Below are 19,927 nucleotides of genomic sequence, written 5' to 3'. Positions count from 1 at the left end.
CGAGCCCGCAACCCAGGCATGTGCCCTTGACCAGAATCAAACCCAGGATCCTTCAGTCCCCAAGCTGATACTCCATCCACTGAGCCAAACCAGCCAGGGCCAGAATGTGTTCTTTTGTGACTCATTTCTTTTACTTATCATAATGTGTTTTTTTATTGTTGACACTATTACAGATGTCCCTCATTCTCCCCTTTCCCCCCTCCACCCACTTACATGTTCTCAAGGTTTATCGACATTGTAGCATGTATCAGTGCTTCATTCATGTTTGTGTCCAGATAATATTCCATTGGATGAATTTACCAGTTTGCTAGGCAATTCATCAGCTGGTAGACTATTGTGAATAAATGTGTGTGTTAGATTTTGTTTGAATGGATGGGAATGTAAACTATAGAATTTTACATTCCCATCAGAAATCTGTGAGGTTCCAATGTCTCTGCTTCCTCATCAACACTTAGTATTATCTGTCTTTTTTACTGTATCCATGCAAGGGTGAATCTCAGGAAAATGACTAATGCTTTTTTGAAGCCTATGAATTTTTCAGCTCTCAGAAAAAGAAACCATTACCCTCAAGATACGGAGGAGAAATATCTCAAAATTATTTTCTAAGGGGGAACAGAAGAATATCTTAGAGGATATCAGCCTAGTATCCTCAGAAAGAAGTGGTCTAAGATACAAATGATCTGACTCAGTGCAGACATTTGAATCAATGATGTAGTAAATAACTTGAGAATGTGAAAGAAAAAGAAAACAGATGGAAATTGAAAAGAGAAAATATGATACTTGGTGACAGGGAATAGGGGTTTAGCTTACAAATAATAAGTGTACCCAAAGAAGAAATCAGGATAGTTAAAATGTACTATAAGTAAATATATAACAAATTTAAAAGACAAAAATCACTGGGGGAAAACTTACATGTTGATATACTTCACTTTGATTTACAAACCTAAAAAATTATATTCATCAAGATTTACTCTACAAAGAACAGAAAACAGACATGCCTGAGAATGTCTCACTAAATACATTTAAAAAAACAGGAATAGACTGTCTTTAGAATCAGAAGTGGGAAGACTGGGACCGGAGAATTTCATACCCAGCTCAATATCATTTGTTAAAAACAACGGGAAGGCATTTTCACATATGTAAACGTTCAGAAAATAGGTCACTGATTTATCTTCACTGAAATACAGATGTCAATCTTCTCAAATCAATTTATTTAACTAATCAAATTTCTAGTATTTTTTTCCTTTGATAAACTTTTTCTAAAGTTTTTCTGAAAGAATATTCAAGTGAAGATAACTAAAAGAATTTGGCAAGAAAATAACACGTAAACACTGGCTATATAATAACATTATAGACAGATCAATGAGACAAATCCAGAAACAGGCTGGAAAACATATAAAATCAGTATATAATAAAGAATGCATTAAAAATTAATGAGGAAGGGAAGATTATTCAGATATCATTTTGGATCCTTGTATCAAAATTAATTACAGGTAAATAAAGATGTTGGTATTTTTAAATGAATTCCGAGTAGAAGAGAACCTATGCTTAAAAATAGCCCAAAACTAAGTAATCACAGAAATGATACCTAAAGAGCTCAGTGCTTCTATATCAATAAAATTATAAGCAACAACAAACTAGGAATTATATTTTCAGCAAATAAAACATAATGAAGAGCTTGTAAAAATTTGATAAGAAAAACATGAGTATTAATAAATTACCCTATAGGCCATCAAGAGACTATTGGAGCCTTAAGTGGTTTGACTCACCTGGATAGAGCGTTGGCCTGCAGACTGAAGGGTCCTGGGTTCGATTCTGTTCAAGGGCACATGCCCGGGTTGTAAGCTCCATCCCTAGTAGGGGGCGTGCAGGAGGCAGCTGATCAATGATGTTTCTATCTCTCTCTCCTCCCTTCCTCTCTGAAATCAATTTTAAAAAAATTATATATATACATATATATATTTTTAAAATATATATATTTTTAAAGAGACTATTGGATAGGAAAAACTAAAAGGCTAAATTCAAATGCTTCTTTAAAGTGCAACTTTGCTAATATTCAAAGGAATTCAAATTTAAAATAATGAGAGATCGTTTTCACCTCTTGCGCAAACTTTTACTGTTGGGGACAGTGCTGGAAGGGGCAGGTCCCTACAGTGTTCATGCCAGCCTTTCTGAAAAACAATATGGTGGGCTCTTATCAAGAGCCTCAAATCTGAATTTTGAGCATGGAATTGACATCAGTGTGATCTTTAATGGTAAATACCCTAATAACTTTTTACTATTAAAGAGTCTAAATGTCCTGAGAGAATGATTGGGAACCTTATGGCACTACATTCATGCCATTAAAAATGGTTTATGAAGAGCCCTAACTGGTTTGGCTCAGTGGATAGAGCATCGGCCTGCATAGAGCATCGGCCTGCATACTGAAAGGTCCCAGGTTCGATTCCGGTCAAGGGCATGTACCTTGGTTTTGGGCACATCTCCAGTAGGAGGAGTGCAGGAAGCAACTGATGGATGTTTCTCTCTCATCGATGTTTCTAACTCTCTATCCCTTTCTCTTCCTCTCTGTAAAAAAAAATCGATAAAATATATTTTTAAAAATGGTTTATGAAGAATCTACACTAATAAAAGAAAAATGCAAATTGACTGTCCTTCCGCTACGCCCACTAGCCATCAGGATGAGTATGCAAATTAATCCAACAAAGATGGTGGTTAATTTGTATACACAGGCACAGAGTGAAGACTGAAGACAGCGTAGAAGGAAGCCAAGTGCTGCAGAAGGGAGCAAAGCAGCGGAGAAGGGAGGGAGCGAGGCAGTGGAGACGGGAGCGAAGCCTGTGCTCCCTTCTCTGCTTCGCTCTGGCCGCAAGAATCCCTATTCTTGCAGGAATCTTCCTGCAACGGGCCTCTAGTCCTATCTAATAAAAGAGTAATATGCAAATTGACCATCACTCCAAGACACAAGATGGCCACACCCATATTGTCAAAGATGGCTGCCCCCATGTGGCCACCACAAGATGGCCTGCCGTGGAAGGCACTTGTGGGCAGTTATGGGTGACCAGGCCAGCAGAGGAGGGCAGTTGGGGGTGACCAGGCCGGCAGATGAGGGCAGTTGGGGGGGACCAGGCCTGCAGGGGAGGGCAGTTGGGGGGGACCAGACTGACAGGGCAGCTAGGGGTGACCAGGCCGGCAGGGGAGGGCAGTTAGGGGCAATTGGGCCGGCAGGGGAGTGGTTAGGGGGTGATCAGGCTGTCAGGCAGAAGCGGTTAGGGGCAATCAGGCAGAGGCAGGCGAGCAGTTGGGAGCCAGCAGTCCTGGATTGTGAGAGGGATGTCCTGTTTAATGGCCAGTCGGACATCCCTCAAGGGGTCCCAGATTGGAGAGGGTGCAGGCTGGGCTGAGGGACACCCCCCCATGCATGAATTTCATGCACTGGGCCTCTAGTTTTTTAATATATTGAAAATGTTCATGGTGGAGAAAGATAGTGAAAAATAGAATGCAACAGTGTGTAATCTCAACCGCAATAAAGATTGAATAAAAAAATAGACAAGAAAAAAAAGAAACCGATTTTTTTTTTAACCTTCTTTAAATCTTTATATATAGCCCTGGCCAATTTGGTTTGGTTCAATATTTAGAGCATCAGCCCTCAGACCAAAGGGTCTTGGGTTCGATTCCTAATCAAGGATTGCAGGTTTCCCAGCCCCAGTAGGGAGGCACACTCTCTCACATCGATGTTCTTTGTTTTCTCTCTCTCTCTCTCCCTCTCTTTCTTCCCCCCTCCGCTTCCCGCTCCCTTCCACTCTCTAGAAATCAATGGAAAAAATGTCCTCAGGTAAGGATTTAAAAATATATACATAGGCCCTAACCGGTTTGGCTCAGTGGATAGAGTGTCGGCCTGTGGACTGAAGGGTCCCAGGTTCGATTCCGGTCAAGGGCATGTACCTTGGTTGCAGGCACATCCCCAGTAGGGAGTGTGCAGGAGGCAGCTGATTGATTTTTCTAACTCTATATCCCTCTCCCTCTCTGTAAAAAAAATCAATAAAATATTTTTTAAAAATAAATACACAGTATAAATATTCTACAATATATATGCACATATATAATAAATATAAAACAGTGATAAAAGTATGGTTTTTAAAAATTGGTTAAAATTTTTTTTTTATCTAATTGTTTTCTACTCTGATGAGCTAATCCTTACAGTCAGGGTACAACCAACTGGACAGCCTTGGTCTTGTTAGATTAGTGAATTAGAAAAAAAAACTTGGTTGTTTTTCTTCACAAAGAAACAATTACAGCCTGAAGTTTTAAAAGCAATACAGAAATAAGAAGGAAGTAGCAACTAAACAAAGCCAGTTTCCCAGGTGAAGGCTTTCGGAAAGAGTTGGCTGTCATCTGTGGCCTTGAGTCATGTATCCGCCCAACCAGGGTTCTTGGAACCTTGTGGACCACACCCTGTGGGCTTGTGGGCGGGGACATCTTGCTCCGCAGTCTCTCTACCTGCTCTCCACCACTAGAGGCTACGGTAGACTTCCTCTTTCCAAGGATGTTTGCCTTTGATCAAAGTGCCATAAATTTAGATGGACCACGAACCTGGACTGCAGGCTGCTGCCGTTCCCAGCTCTGATGGATGTCCTTGTCCCCATTTGCCATCCGCGTGCTCCATAGGTTGCGGTTCCCTTCTCTGGTTACTGAGATGGTGCCATTAGCCTCAGTCTGGCTGCCAGATAGTTCATTTGCTTTTGAGATACTGTTTTTGCAGCAGCAATTTTTTTAAAATAGCTTTATTTATATAATGTAATTTTGCCTGGAGATACAATGTTTTTGTCTGGGTTAAATAGGCCTTAATTTTGCAAAGGAAATGGATATTCTTGAAGGTGATTTTTTTACTAAACACTGATTTATTAAGCTCCTGAAATTTAACTATCGCCTTGCTTCCACTAAGTAATTTGCATAGGCCAAGATCGAGGGTCTCCAGTCTTTTTTTCCTGGTATAAGCAACTCAGACTTTTACTCACATGAGTTTCGATAAAAACTTCACGTTTTGACTGAAATTCACTGATGAATAAAAGAAGCTGCTGTATGCTCAGCTGCTGTCACTGGGAGAACGGACAGTATACACGGAACAGGTGAATCATCAGAGAAACTGGCAGCAGTGACCCCTGGATGCTCAAGCCCTGGGAACACCTGAGCTGCTGAGCAACGTTTTTCTGATCACTGGCCTGGATACCCTGGCAGCGTGCGCGGCACTCACACCACCTTACCAAAAACATAAGAGAACAACCAGTGACAGCACGTTGAGAGGTGGCTGCTCTTGATTCTGGCTCCCTCAGGTGACAATACCAAGCCACACAAGAAAATGCCTGCCCCACCGAGTGTCTCTTTACCTTCTTGGGTCTTAATAAAACTGTAAATTGCCAATATGCAAATCTCCTATTAGTTGTGCTAAATAATGGGACCAAGTTAAGATGCTAGATTATTGTATAGAGTACATTTTATTTATTTATTTGTTTATTTATTTTTAAATATATTTTATTGATTTTTTACAGAGAGGAAGAGAGAGGGATAGAGAGTTAGAAACATCGATGAGAGAGAAATATCGATCAGCTGCCTCTTGCACACCTCCTACTGGGGATGTGCCCGCAACCAAGTTACGTGCCCTTGACCGGAATCGAACCTGGGACCTTTCAGTCCGCAGGCTGACGCTCTATCCACTGAGCCAAACCGGTTTTGGCTAGAGTACATTTTAAAACAAAATAGAAGAGAAAGCTTTTAGGAGCATCTGTTATTAAAATGATGGTTTTAATGGATTATGTGGCTAATAGACTTTTGCTCTTACATCAGGTTATCTGTGCGACAATTGCATTTGGAATGGGGATTGATAAACCCGACGTGCGATTTGTAATCCACGCGTCTCTCCCTAAATCCGTGGAGGGTTACTATCAAGAATCCGGCCGAGCTGGAAGAGACGGGGAAATATCTCACTGCCTGCTTTTCTATACCTATTATGATGTGACCAGACTGAAGAGACTCATACTGAGTAAGTCCCCCTCAGTCTTGTGATAGTGGTATCCTACTTCTGGCATTGTGGAACTTTTGGTCTAGTTACAGAAAAATAGAAGTGCTTATATAAATATGGAGTTTTTAATATGTGCATATCATGCAAATCATCGAGAATAATGAAGATTTGCAAAATATTTTCAGCTACTCCTGATCATCTACATTTATACCTATAAAACTAATATCTTAAGGGATGCCCATAAATATTCCATTAATTATAATATAGAATGTCATGTTGATATATAATGCTATTAATAATTATTTCATTTAATATTTAAAGTAGCAGAATGTATTATAAATATTTCTGATATTCTCTTTTGTTTTTCTACTCTAATAAGTCTTTTTTGCTATGTTCTTCATTTCTTTTAGTGGAAAAAGATGGAAACCATCATACAAGAGAGACTCACTTTAATAATTTGTATAGTATGGTACATTACTGTGAAAATATAACAGAATGCAGGCGAATACAGCTTTTGGCTTACTTTGGTGAAATTGGATTTAATCCTGATTTTTGTAAGAAACACCCAGAAGTTTCTTGTGATAATTGCTGTCAAACAAAGGTAAAATGGAAAAAAATTTTTCTCCTCTTGATATAGAAAAGTTAGATGAAAGATGGATTTAAGAATTACTTTTCCCATCTTCTTGAGATAAGCCCTTTCAATCAATAAAACTGTCTTTGCTACCAAAAAGTTAGATGAAAATAGTGTCCCCTAAGGAATTAAACAAGGGAAAGATTGCTTCCTTCCCATAGTAATTTGGAATGGAAACATTTTAATATTCTATGGAATATCTTTAGAATCAGAATCCCTTAAAAATATACTGGGCCTATCCAAAATACTGGGGTTATTATATACATGCACTAGTAATTATAGGATACTTTAAAAACATCATTATACAAAAAATCCAAAATCAGCAGGTAGAATATTTTCAATTCAACTGTAATCTATATTTAAAGATCTCATTCTCAAAAGAGTTGTGATAACTGGAGTCCTGTGTGTGTGAATTCAGATCAATTAGATTACTCTATAAATTGATTTTTTAAAAACTATGAAGAATAGTGGCAATAACTTCTAGTTGAGTTTGCAATCATTTGTCCTAAAAATAACCTTGGGAGATTGTCAAATTCAAGCACTTGATTGTACCTATTATGGTAATGCTACGTTTTAATGTCTACAGTTTACAGAGCATTTTCTCACTTGATATGTTCCTTTCAACGTCTGGGTAAGTTGCTGGGGATTCACAAAAGAGCGCGGTGGTGCCCGTTCATAGACTGGAGGGGAGATAGACCTATATGTGATCAGTGCAGTTACAACTAGACATGCAGCACTAGCCAGAGCAGAGGTGACTGAGTCTCTCTTGGGGTGCAATCTGCATTCATGGCCATCTCCACCCACCACACCTACCTCTGTAGACATTGCTAATCAGGGCACTCATTCAGTCAATATTTGTTGAGTGCCTACTCTGTGACAAGCACTGTTGTATGAGTTTGGGATACATCACAGAACGAAATATAAAGGTCCCTGACCTTGAGGATCTTACATTCCAGTAGAAGGAGGCTGAGTTCAAACAATACACATACCGAGCACATGTTAAGGAGTAAGGGCTGTGGTGAGAAGCACAGCATTATAAGGAGTCAGGACTAAGGGGTGGGATGCAGGATGCAGCATTAGATAAGGTGGCCCAGAGAAGTCTTAGTGTAAAGATGACGTCTGAGCAAAACCTTGAAGAGAGTTAGCTGAGCAGCTCTCTGGATGTGGGCATTCCTGGCTGAAGCCAAGAACATAGCCCTCAGGTAGGGGCAGGCTTGTGCGTTTGAGGGCTAAAAAAGGAGCCCACGTGGTGAGCAGGGCTAGGAGTTAGGAAAGAGGTCGTGGCAGGCCAGAGCAGCAGCTGGAGGGCTGCGTAACTCCAAGTATGGAATGATCCTCAGCGAAGATGTTTGGGTAAGGCAGTCTGGCAGGAAGGATCCGGAATTCCGTTTGGGGCATGTTGGGTTAGATATGTCCATTAGATCCAGAAATTCTGAGAAGAGGCTGGTGATGCATATAAATTTGGGGGTGTTTAACTTATAGATGTTATTTAAAGACATAAGAGCAGATGAAATCTTCAGGGGTATAAGTTTATAGACAGAAGAGAAGAAAACCAAAGATTGAGTCCCAGGACATGAAGAGATTGAGAAGCAGAACTAGGAAAGAAGACCAAGAAAGAACAAGTGAGATGAGAGGAAAACCAAAGAAACGAAGTGTTTCAGGGAAGAGGGAGTGCTTGAGCAGTGATCAGATGCTGCTGCTAAGCCAAGTACAGTTAGGACTGAGAATTCACCTTTGGGTTAGGGCTTTAGAAGTCACCGCTGGCCCTGCAGAAACCATGGTGACTGTGACTTGACCAGTTCAGTAGGGTGGCGCAAAATTGGAGGCAGTGAATATATAGGACTCTTTCCAGTTTTGTTTGAAAGATGAACAGAGAAATGAAACAGTAGCTGGCAGGGGAAGTGGAGTCCAGAAAAGACAGGAGAAATAAACATTTGTGTGCAGATAGGAATTTGCCTCCAGAGGATGACAATTTGGTATATAAAGATGGGGGAGAATTGCTAAAGCAATGTTCTTGAGTAGGTAGAGGGGATGGGATCTAGAGCAGGGGTCCTCAAACTTTTTAAACAGGGGGCCAGTTCACTGTCCCTCAGACCGTTGGAGGGCCGGACTATAGTTTATTTTATTTTTTTTTAAAAATATATTTTATTGATATTTTACAGAAAGGAAGGGAGAGGGATAGAAAGCTAGAAACATCGATGAGAGAGAAACATCGATCAGCTGCCTCCTGCACACCTCCCACTGGGGATGTGCCCGCAGCCAAGGCACATGCCCTTGACCGGAATCGAACCCGGGACCTTTCAGTCCGCAGGCCGATGCTCTATCCACTGAGCCAAACCGGTTTCGGCCGGACTATAGTTTAAAAAAAAAAACTATGAACAAATTCCTATGGGCACTGCAGGCCCGGGACGAGTCGGCTGCTAAGCAGGACAGGCAGCGGCACCCAGCGGGCCGGATAAATGTCCTTGGTGGGCCGCATGTGGGCCGTAGTTGGAGGACCCCTGGAGAGTATAAGTAGAGAGATTGGCTTTAGACGGGAGCTTGGGTAGTTCACCTATAGTAACAGGCAGAAGGATGAGAAAATGTGCGGCAGGTGCTGACAGTAGCTGTAGTGGAGGAAGTTTGTGAAATCTTTCCTGGTTGCTTCAGTTTTCTCAAGTAGGAAGCAAGGTCGTCAGCTGACAGGATAAGAGAAGGGATTGAACAGAAAGGAGAAAGTAAAATAGTCATCTAAAACAGGGGTCAGTAAACTTTATCTTAAAAGGCCAGAGAGTAAATATTTTAAGCTTTTGGGCCTTAGAATCACGGCCTCTGTCACAACTACTACTCAACTCTGCTATTTTTAGCCCAAAGCAGACATAAACAATAAATGCATTGGTTTTCCATGGCTGTGTTCCAGTAAAATTTGACTTATAAAAGCAGGCGTATAGCTCATGGACTGTAGTTTGCTGACTGCTGTTGTAAGAGAATGGAGGAGTCGTGGACTGAGGATGTATGGAGATTACCAGGCAGCATTAAGCGTCCAGTTGAGGTTTGTGGCCATGTATTGAAAGTGCAAACAGTCAACATGGTTGTCATTGTAAGTGTTTCTCCAGCCAAGTTCAGCTACAGAAGTGCAGACATGGATGGTGGAGCACTGCATATAATCATCTAATGTGGCCTGTCAGGCAGTGTGATGACGTGGCCTAAGGGCAAAGGCGTTGAGGGTGTATGAGAGGTAGCATGATAGTGATGGTCTATGGAATTCAAGCTGAGTTAGGCGAACATCTGAGGATGAGGATTGTTGGATGCCAGATTATGTGAGCTGGAAAGGTAGGAGGTGTGACCACGGGAATGAGTTGCTGACATATGTGGAGGACAGGATCACTGGAGCAGAGGAGATCAAGACGCTGAAGGCCAAGGTGCGGGAGGATCGCCTCTGTCCTAGTCATCAAGAAGCAAGGCTGGAATGATGTTGGAGAGAGTGACAAGGCACGCTTTCCCGATGATTCTAGATAGAGCCTCAAAATCACTACCAAGTGTTCGTGTAAGACGAGAAACCTGTTTATCCTCAGGTTGTTGAACTGTGGCAGATGAACGAGGATTAGAAGATGGGGAGCTGCATGTACAGAGGCACAGAAGCAGAAGTGGCCACAGCTTTGGGGACGCACTGGTGGTTAGATTGCTAGTTTGGAGAACTAGTGGAGAGAGCATATGGTAATGGGGGCTTTAGAAAACAGGCAGGTTTGGAGTCAGCCAAGGGGAATATGAGAAAGGGAACTGACAGGAGATAATAAAAAAAGATGGACTGCGGCACCAAAGACCCAAAAGAGATTGGAAACTCATAAATTTGCATGTTTTTCATCTCAGAAGTCACCAGCCAGTACATAACAGACCACTGTTATAGGGGTTATGAAGGGTATTTTGTTTTCTAAGAATATTCTTACCTGTAGAGTACTGTCAGGTCATTGAAAGACAAGCTGTATGTCTGCGAAGCAGTAATAAAATAGATATAGTAGAGTGCTAATTGTTCTAGACACAAGGTTAATATAAGAACTTAGGAAAGAATGAACATGTGGCCGAAACCGGTTTGGCTCAGTGGATAGAGCGTCGGCCTGCGGACTGAAGGGTCCCGGGTTCGATTCCGGTCAAGGGCATGTACCTTGGTTGCGGGCACATCCCCAGTGGGAGGTGTGCAGGAAGCAGCTGATCGATGTTTCTCTCTCATCGAAGTTTCTGGCTATCTATCCTTCTCCCTCTCTGTAAAATATCAATAAAAAATATATAAAAAAAAAAAAAAAGAATGAACATGTGAAACATACTTAGATTTTGGTGTGGAAACAGTTGATTTATGACACTACTAGTTAGTAAACCTTAGCAATCTAGGTCTCATCTTAATTATCATAGAAGGCAATCTCTTTTTATTCATAGGATTATAAGACACGAGATGTGACTGACGATGTGAAAAATATTGTAAGATTTGTTGAAGAACATAGTTCATCTCAAGGAATGGGAAATAGAAAACATGTAGGTCCTTGTGGGAGATTTACCATGAATATGCTGGTTGACATTTTCTTGGGTAAGTGATCTGTTTTCTTAGTTTGCGTTATATCAGTTCAAGTTGAACATGTAAAAAATTCTTTTGTCTATTTTCTTATAGAAGTGAAGGGCTTCAGGATAAAACCTTTTTCGACTAACAAAAGAAAATTGGTTTTTATGAATTATGCCAATTTTTTTTTCCAGAAAGAAACACTTTATGGTGTTGTGGAGAGAACACAAGTGAACTGGAGTCCAGACCAAATTAAAATTAGGGAGCCTTTAATAGCCAGCCGGCGACTGCTCTGCCTTTCTCCACACAGGGAGTCCAGAGAGCAGCCCCGACCCTTTGTGCAGGACCACTTTTAAGCACATTAACCACATCCTGTTTTTGCAGAGCAAGCAACCCAAGACAAAACAGTTTTTCCCAAGCAACGTCAGGATCATGCCATTGACGACCATGTTATTCACAGGGTCATCCTGTTCTTCAGAAAGCTGACAGTGTTCTATCTTGCAAGGCTATTTTGTGAGGTGCAGCTGGGAAGGGGCCATGAGACCATATCTCAAGGCCTGGCCTGGTGTCAGCACTGACAACTCTATCTGGGGCATGGTCCACAGTCTCTCTGGAGCGCTCAAAAATTCCCACTCTCTAACATTCCCCACTGGTTTTATGGGAGAATCAAATCATTGTTTCTTCATCATCAGTGCAGACATGATGATAGTGAGTGCGCAGGACCATCAGCTTTACTGCCCGTATTCGCCTTTGTACATAGTTGGTGAGACTATATAAGACAGGGCCCAAATGTTGCTGCTATTAACAATAAGATTAAAGGTCCTGCTAGAGATGTTAGGAGTGTTGTTAGCCATGGGGACCAAGAGAATAGATGTTCATACCAGTTTCCCTCAGTTCTTTGCCTTTCCTCTCTCTCTTGGAGTCTTTTTCTGAGTTGACTTAGGCTTTCTCTGATGACCCCGGAATGGCTGGTATAAAAACAGCAAGTTTCTCCTAAGGCCATACAGAGTCCTCATTGCTTCATGAATAATAAGTCTAAACCCCTTCTATTTTGTAAGACTACTTCTGCTAACGAACTGAGAGAATCCTCTAGTCGGTTTACATTCTCCTCTAGGGTGCTTAAGTCTAAATCTACTTGGCTGCTAAGTTCCTTAAAGTTTTTTTCCCCCATGACCAGTCCTGCAGTGCCTACTGCAGCTGATCTGGCTATTTCCAGACCGACAAGCAGGGGGCAATTACCGGGGATCTACGAACTCGCCTAGGGGCTAGACCCAGGTGCTTGCGCCCTCCCTCCCCAGAATAGTAATATACCTGGGGTAGGATGTGAGCTAAGATGCGTAAGGAAGGCTTGCGTGGTGCATCAGTGTCAGAGGAGAGACACAAGGGGTGATTCCTGTGGTGCACGCGAACCAGGTACCTTCAGGGGCCACTAGGTACCGGTCTGTCTCCTCTTCATTGTCCTGACCAAACCTCAGTACTGAGGAACAGGATTCACCGTAGGGGGATTTTGATAAATCTAACTCTGAGGACATAACACAAGTACCTCGTCCCTGGAAATCCCCAAGGGTTGATTTTGGGGTGTGCCCCCATCTGCACATCCCTTGTGGGGGGTTTGCAATTGAAACATTTCTAATGTCTGATGAATCTGAACCAACAGTGGACTTTGCCCCTATCCCAACGTCGTAGGGGGGTTCTGGGTTTAAACACAACCAACAGTCTCTGGTGGTCTGATTTAAAAAGTTAAAGACTGCATCCAGAGTGTCCAGGATAGGTCTCCGGCCTGGTTTGAGTCTTAGGAACAAGGGCCACTGTCACCTTGGTCAGAGAGGAGTTAACTCAGTATTGTTCCGGGTAGGAGGTGGTGGTGTGGGACGGGACCTAAGTGGCTGTATTGGAGGCAGCCCCTGGTCTAAGGGTCTTAAAGGCCCGATGGGGTTTTTCCTTTGGGTCTGCTGGGTTCTCTGGAGGGTGAAAAGGACCCTGGGATCCCTCCCAGCTACATACAGTCTCAGTCCTCAAGTTTTTCCCGCATCCCAGTAACTCTCCCACCAATTTAGGGGCGTGATAACAACGGGATTTCAGTCTCCTACCATACAGTTTTTGGAAGGGGCCCCTGGGCAGACTATTCTCTTGAACCGGATGGCAGGATCTCTGTTAGTCCACAGTGCCATAGTCTCACAACCCCATTGGGCACAGTAATAGTCCCCGTCAGTTCCACATTCAGGGCTACCTTTGGCTGTGCAGACATAATGTTGAGTTTGCCAAAGTCCTCGTTCTAATTGGAGGGTGCCACACCCATAACCCGTCCCTACATGATATGCCCCATATGCTACTGGGGAGATGTAGGGGGCATTGCATTCTGGCTTTCTCCAAGTTTCCCCAAATAATCAGTATAAGTCAGCTTCTATTGAGGGGGGCCCTGGGGTCATGGTATGACCTATAACAGTCCCATCCACAGTCCGGGTCAGTTCCCATGTGTAATTAGCCCTCAGGTGGGGATTACTCGCTGTGACAGGCCACAGGCACATCAGGATCAGGACTGCCTTCGGAGTCAGATTTTCAGGGGGTCCTTGGTACACTGGATGGTCCATCTCCCCGGCTGGTCCTCTGATTCCGCCTTCTTGATTTGAGTTCGATGTATCCAGTACTTTTTCCCCGCAACCTTCACCGCTGATGGGGTGCTGAGGACAACAGTGAAGGGTCCGGTCCACCTGGCCTCCAAGGATGATGGCTCGTGCTTCCGCACCCACACTAGGTCTCCTGGTTGAAATGCAGGTGGTGCAGGTGTAGTCCCAGGGGATGGGTCTCAGTGAGCCTCTCGGATCAGCTGGTGGTTAAGTCTGGAACTCAACTGTAAGGCCTGTAGGGACTTTAGGAGGTCGTGATTAGAAAGGGATGCCAATACTTCCTCCCCTAGCTTGGGAAGCAGCGGTGGGGACCGGCCAAACAGAATCTCAAAGCGGGTAAGGCCCTTTACGTAAGTGGTACAACGGGCTGGAGTAGGGCAAAATGAAGGAGGCTTACCCAGTTTTCACCAGTCTCCAGTTTTAATTCTGTTAAGGTTTCCTTTAGGGTCCAATTCATCCTCTCTACCTGCCCTGAACTCTCAGGTCTATAGATACAGTGTAATTTCCAACTTACGCCTAATATTTTTTGCCAATAGTTGAGTGATGTGGGCAATGAATGCCGGGCCATTGTCGGACCCCATCGCAACAGGTAGGCCAAACCTGGGGATAATTTCTGAGACTAATTTCTCTTTTTTTTTTAATAAATCTTTATTGTTCAGATTATTACAGGTGTTCCTGTTTTTTTCGCCCTAGCTCCCCTCCACCTGATTCCCCACCCCACCCCATGCCCTTACCCCCCGCCCTTGTCTTTATCCATAGATGTAAGCTTTTTGTCCAGTCTCTTCCCGCACCCCTCACACCCCTTCCCCCCTGAGAATTGTCAGTCCACTCCCTTTCTATGTCCCTGATTCTATTATATTCACCAGTCCGTTCTGTTCTTCAGATTTTTTATTCACTTGATTTTTAGATTCACTTGTTGGTAGGTATGTATTTGATGTCATTTTGTTGTTCATAATTTTTATCTTTACCTTTTTCTTCTTCCTCTTCTTAAAGAACACCCTTCAGCATTTCATGTAATCCTGGTTTGGTGGTGATGAACTCCTTTAGCTTTTTCTTGTCTGTGAAGCTCTTTATCTGAACTTCAACTCTGAATGATAGCTTTGCTGGGTAGAGTAATCTTGGTTGTAGGTTCTTGCTGTTCATCACTTTGAATATTTCTTGCCACTCCCTTCTGGCCTGCATAGTTTCTGCCGAGAAATCAGCTGACAGTCGTATGGGTGCTCCCTTCTAGGTAACTAACCGTTTTTCTCTTGCTGCTTTCAAGATTCTCTCTTTGTCTTTTGCCCTTGGCATTTTAATTATGATGTGTCTTGGTGTGGTCCTCTTTGGATTCCTCTTGTATGGGGTTCTGTGCGCTTCCTGAACTTGTAAGTCTATTTCTTTCACCAGGTGGGGAAAGTTTTCTGTCACTATTTCTTCTAATAGGTTTTCAATATTTTGCTCTTTCTCTTCTTCTGGCACCCCAAAAATTCGGATGTTGGTACGCTTAAAGTTGTCCCAGAGGCTCCTTACACTATCTTCATATTTTTGGATTTTTTCTTTTTGTTTTTCTGGTTGGGTGTTTTTTGTTTCCTCATATTTCAGATCTTTGGTTTGATTCTTGGGGTACGTTGATCTACAGTTGAGTTTCTGTATATTCTTTATTTCAGACAGTGTATGCTTAATTTCTGACTGGTCCTTTTCTATTTTTTTGGCATTCTCATTAAGGTCCTTGAAGGTCTCACTAAGCTCCTCGGAGGTCTCATCAAGTTTCTCGGTGGTTTTTAGAAGATGCTTGAGTAACCTTATAAATGTGGTTCTGAACTCTATGTCGTCCATTAGTTTGCTTTCCTCCATTTCTCTCATTCGTGACATGTTTCTTTGTCTCCTCATTTTGCTGCTTCACTGTGTTGATGGAGTGGCTTTGTGTGGTAGGTGACCTATAGGGGCCAGTAGCTCAGCCTCCCCAATCACCTGAGGTGGACGCCTTTGGTACACCCCTTTGTGGGCTGAGTGCAAAGTCTTGGTGTAGTTAAGCCTTGATTGCTGTTGGTACACTGGGAGGAATTGACCTCCAGGCCAATTGGCTGTGAGGACCCGCTGTGTCTATAATGGAAGAACTGCTGCGCTGGAGACACGCTTATGGTGCAGGACTTGTTTCAGTGGGGCTTTGGTGCTCACTGAGTCTGCCTCTTGAATGTATCACTTATGGATGTGAGGAGTTGAAATCTGGTGTCTCACACTGACCACTAGGTACACTGGCTTCTGGATCTCCAATGGGGTGCAGGTCAGCTACTGTCTGAGGCCACCCAGCAGGAGCTACAGCAAGAACTACAGTTTTCTCCTCTTTGCTTGGGGTTTGGAGGTTTTGGAGCTGTCTGACTTGGGCTGCAAGTTTGCTAGGTTAAGCTGCGATAGGGCAGGCCATTCATATGCTAAAGCCGCTGCTTGGAGCTTGGGTGGGTTCGTAGATTGTGCGGGGCGGGGTCTCAGGGCGTGACTAGGCTAGGGCGTGGCAAACAGCGATGGCTGCCAGTAAGCTGGCTCTGCGACTCTTCCTCTCCGACCGTGTCCCCACGTCCCGCGCCCCAGCACAATAAACAATTGTTCCTGCGCGCAGCCCTGCAAGCAAGCCTCCCTCACTTTCCAACCCCACGGCAGACAGTCCAGCTTCTCCCCGTAGGAGTTTGGGTCCCCCGCGTCTCCCCAGAAACTGGAGTTTGGAGTAATTGGGAGCTTATCTCCCTTCAGGTTGAAAACAGCAGCGCTCCCAGTCGCCCGTCGCCAGCCCGATTCGCGCGCCTCTGTACCTCAGCTTTTCAGCGCTTGTGCACCCCTCAATGCTGTTTGCTCTTTCCTTCTAGTTGTAGAACTTCCACTCAGCCAGCTTCCCCGTGGTTCTGGGTGATAGATGTTTTGTCTTTTAGTTGTAGTTTTGAAATTGTTGTGTGAGGCAGCAGTTTAGGTGTTTACGCCGCCATCTTGGATCTCAAGACTAATTTCTTAACTACTATCTGTGCTTCTTCAGACTTGGTAGGGTAAGCTTCTGGCCAGCCAGAGAATGTGCCAATAAAAACAAGCAGGTATCGATATCCTCCCTGCCCTGGGGGCAATTCTGTAAAGTCTACTTCCCAATGTTCTCCAGGACTTCTTGCTCTGAGTCTGGTTCCTTGGGCCAAGGGGGAGTGTTTTCCAGGGTTTACCTGTGCACAGACCTGGCATCTCCTTGCAATGTCCTCGAGACCTGGAAGAGCTTAGGGATATAATAGTCTCGTTTAAGCAATTCTACCAGCTTGGTTCCCCCTAGATGGGTGCTCTGATGGACCTGAGAAATAAATTCCCTTCCCAGGGCCTCCGGAATGAACAGTCTGGTGTCCGGTAATTCTCTCCATCCTCCAGATACCTCCTTAACCTCAAGTTTCTTTCCCAGTTCGTTATCAGTCTCTGAATAGGGGGTCTCTTCGAAAACCTTCGTCGGGAGAGCGGGCAGGATATGTAGAGGCCCCACTGGTTTTGGGGCTGCCTCTTTTGCTGTTTTATCTGCAAATGCGTTTCCTCGCGCCTCCGGAGTGTCAGCTGATTGGTGTCCCTTGCAGTGTATGACTGCTACTGCCTTTGGCAGCCAGAGGGCTGTCAGGAGGGCGAGGATGTCCGGGACGGTTTTTATTTCCTTTCCCCCTGATGTCAGGAGTCCCCTTTCCTGATATAGGGCCCCATGGACATGAACCGTAGCAAAGGTATATCGGCTGTCAGTATATATGTTTACTGTTTTTCCTTTTGCCCACTGCAATGCTTGGGTGAGGGCAATTAATTCTGCCTTCTGAGCCGATGTCCCGTGCCCCAACGCCTGTGCCCAGATTACCTTATCGGCTGTCACGACCGCTGCTCCTGCATACCTGGTCCCTCCGTCCAGGAAGCTGCTCCCATCTGTGTACAAAGTCTCATCCGGGTCTTGGAGGGGTTGGTCAGTCAGGTCCTCCCGAAGATTTTACAGCGAGGACAGGGTTTCAACGCAGTTGTGGAGGGGCTGTTCGGGATCATCATCCGGCAGCAAGGCTGCAGTGTTTAGAGCTGCTGTCTTAAGAAAACTCACCCGCGGAGGGTCGAGCAGGAGCACTTGGTACTGGGTAATACGGGCATTTGAAAGCCAATGCTCAGGTGGGCTTCGCAGAAGGGTTTCCACGGCATGGGGGGCCACTACCTGCAAGTCCTGCCCAAGGGTGAGCTTTGAGGCTTCTTTGACCAGTACGGCTGTGGCTGCTACCGCCCTCAGGCAGCCTGGCCATCCTGCAGCTACAGGATCTAGTCTCTTGGGTAAATATGCCACAGGCCTTTTCCACGGCCCTAAGAGCTGGGTTAGCACCTCCTTCGCGATTCTGCCACATACAACTGGAATGGCTTAGTGAGGTCTGGCAGCGCCAATGCTGGTGCACTGACTAAGGCTTGTTTAAGGTCCTGAAAGGCCTTAGTTTCATTTTCAGTCCAGTTTAGTTCTTCTATCTTTCCCCCGGTGCAGGTGTATAGGGGTTTTGCCATCTCTGCAAAACCTAATATCCAAAGGCGGCAATATCCTACTGCCCCTAGGAATTCCCGCACCTGCTTCTTTGTTTTGGGGACAGGGATTTTCAAAATAGCCTGTATTCGGCTAGCGCAGTGGTCGGCAAACTCATTAGTCTGCAGAGCCAAATATCAATAGTACAACGATTGAAATTTCTTTTGAGAGCCAAATTTTTTAAACTTAAACTTCTTCTAACGCCACTTCTTCAAAATAGACTCGCCCAGGCCATGGTATTTTGTGGAAGAGCCACACTCAAGGGGCCAAAGAGCCGCATGTGGCTCGCAAGCCGCAGTTTGCCGACCACTGGACTAGCAGATAAAGTTCTCTTTCCTTTGCTGAGTTCATACCCCAGGTAAGTGGCTTTCGGGGTGCAAAGTTGGGCTTTCTTAGCGGACAGCCGGTACCCCAATTTGTCTAGAGTCCTCAACAGGGTCTCAGTGGCTTCCCAGCACTTACTCTGAGTCGCCGCGGCAAGGAGGAGGTTGTCTACATACTGGAGTAGGGTGACCTCTGGATGTTCTTTCCGGAACGTGCCTAAGTCCTGGCTGAGAGCCTCATCAAACAGAGTAGGAGAGTTCTTAAATCCCTGGGGCAACTGGGTCCAGGTCAGCTGTCCCCATTCCCCTTCTTCAGGGTCCGTCCACTCAAATGCAAAAATGGGCTGGCTGGACGGGGCCAGCAGCAAGGAGAAAAAGGCATCCTTTAAGTCCAGGACTGTATATATTTGATGACTCGGCGGTAACAGGCTCGGGAGGGTATAAGGGTTGGGTATTGTTGGGTGTATAGTCTCTGCCCTCTTGTTGACTTCTCTTAAATCCTGAACTGGCCTGAAATCCTCCGTCCCAGGTTTTTGTACAGGGAGCAAAGGTGTATTCCACGGGGAGTGACAAGGCACCAATATCCCGGCCTCCTTCAGTCTTTTTATATGTACTGCGATGCCCTTCCTGGCCTTCTGACTTATGGGGTATTGCTTAACCCGTATTGGAACAGCAGTACTAGTGAGCTGTACTATAATCGGGGGCCTGTGAGTTGCCAACCCAGGGGGATTGCTTTCAGCCCATACTCCTGGTATCTTTTGCTGTAGTTCTTGGAGCAGTGAGGCGCTTTGGGCCGACATAGTCTCCCCGGGATCCTCGGTGAGGAGGTATTCCTCGCTTAACGGACACGTCAGGAGCACGGTGTCAGGTCTGACATTAAGGGCTACTTTTGCTCCCTTCCCCTGAAATGAGATGGTGGCTTGTAATTTGCTGAGGAGGTCCCATCCTAGTAAGGGGTAAGGACATTCTGGCATCGCTAGGAATGAGTGGGTCACCGTCCCAGCCCCTGAATTGGTTATTCGGGCCTGAGTCCACGGATATGATTTTGTCTTCCTGGTAGCTCCTTGAATAGAGGTTCATTCCTTAGACACTGGACCTTCCGCTTGTTGTAAGACGGAGAACGTGGCTCCGATATCAATAAGGAAATCTACTGGTTTGCCCCCAACTTGCAAAGTGACCCTGGGCTTCTGGGGGCTAGTAAAGACGGAGCCCTGGCCCCGTCAGTCCACTTCTTCGACTAACACCGGGGCCAGGCGCCCGCTGGGGGCATT

At 44.7% G+C, this 19,927-nt stretch overlaps 1 protein-coding gene across 2 annotated transcripts in view; it reads left to right on the top strand.

The window, feature by feature from the left end:
* The window catches only part of BLM (BLM RecQ like helicase), a 90,199-nt gene that overhangs the window by 47,613 nt on the left and 22,659 nt on the right, over nt 1-19,927 (top strand). For both annotated transcript variants that reach the window (XM_080651560.1, XM_080651561.1), the window contains 3 exons: nt 5,842-6,037; nt 6,427-6,617; nt 11,058-11,205. In XM_080651560.1, coding sequence (XP_080507686.1) covers nt 5,842-6,037; nt 6,427-6,617; nt 11,058-11,205 — 535 coding nt within the window. The remainder of the gene's footprint in view (nt 1-5,841; nt 6,038-6,426; nt 6,618-11,057; nt 11,206-19,927) is intronic.

This window comes from Plecotus auritus (genome assembly GCF_963455305.1).
Source record: "Plecotus auritus genome assembly, chromosome: 15".
In the NCBI taxonomy this organism is placed as follows: Eukaryota; Metazoa; Chordata; class Mammalia; order Chiroptera; family Vespertilionidae; genus Plecotus; species Plecotus auritus.
The sequence above is the reverse complement of the archived record's forward strand: the minus strand, read 5'-3'. Positions and strand labels throughout refer to the sequence as shown.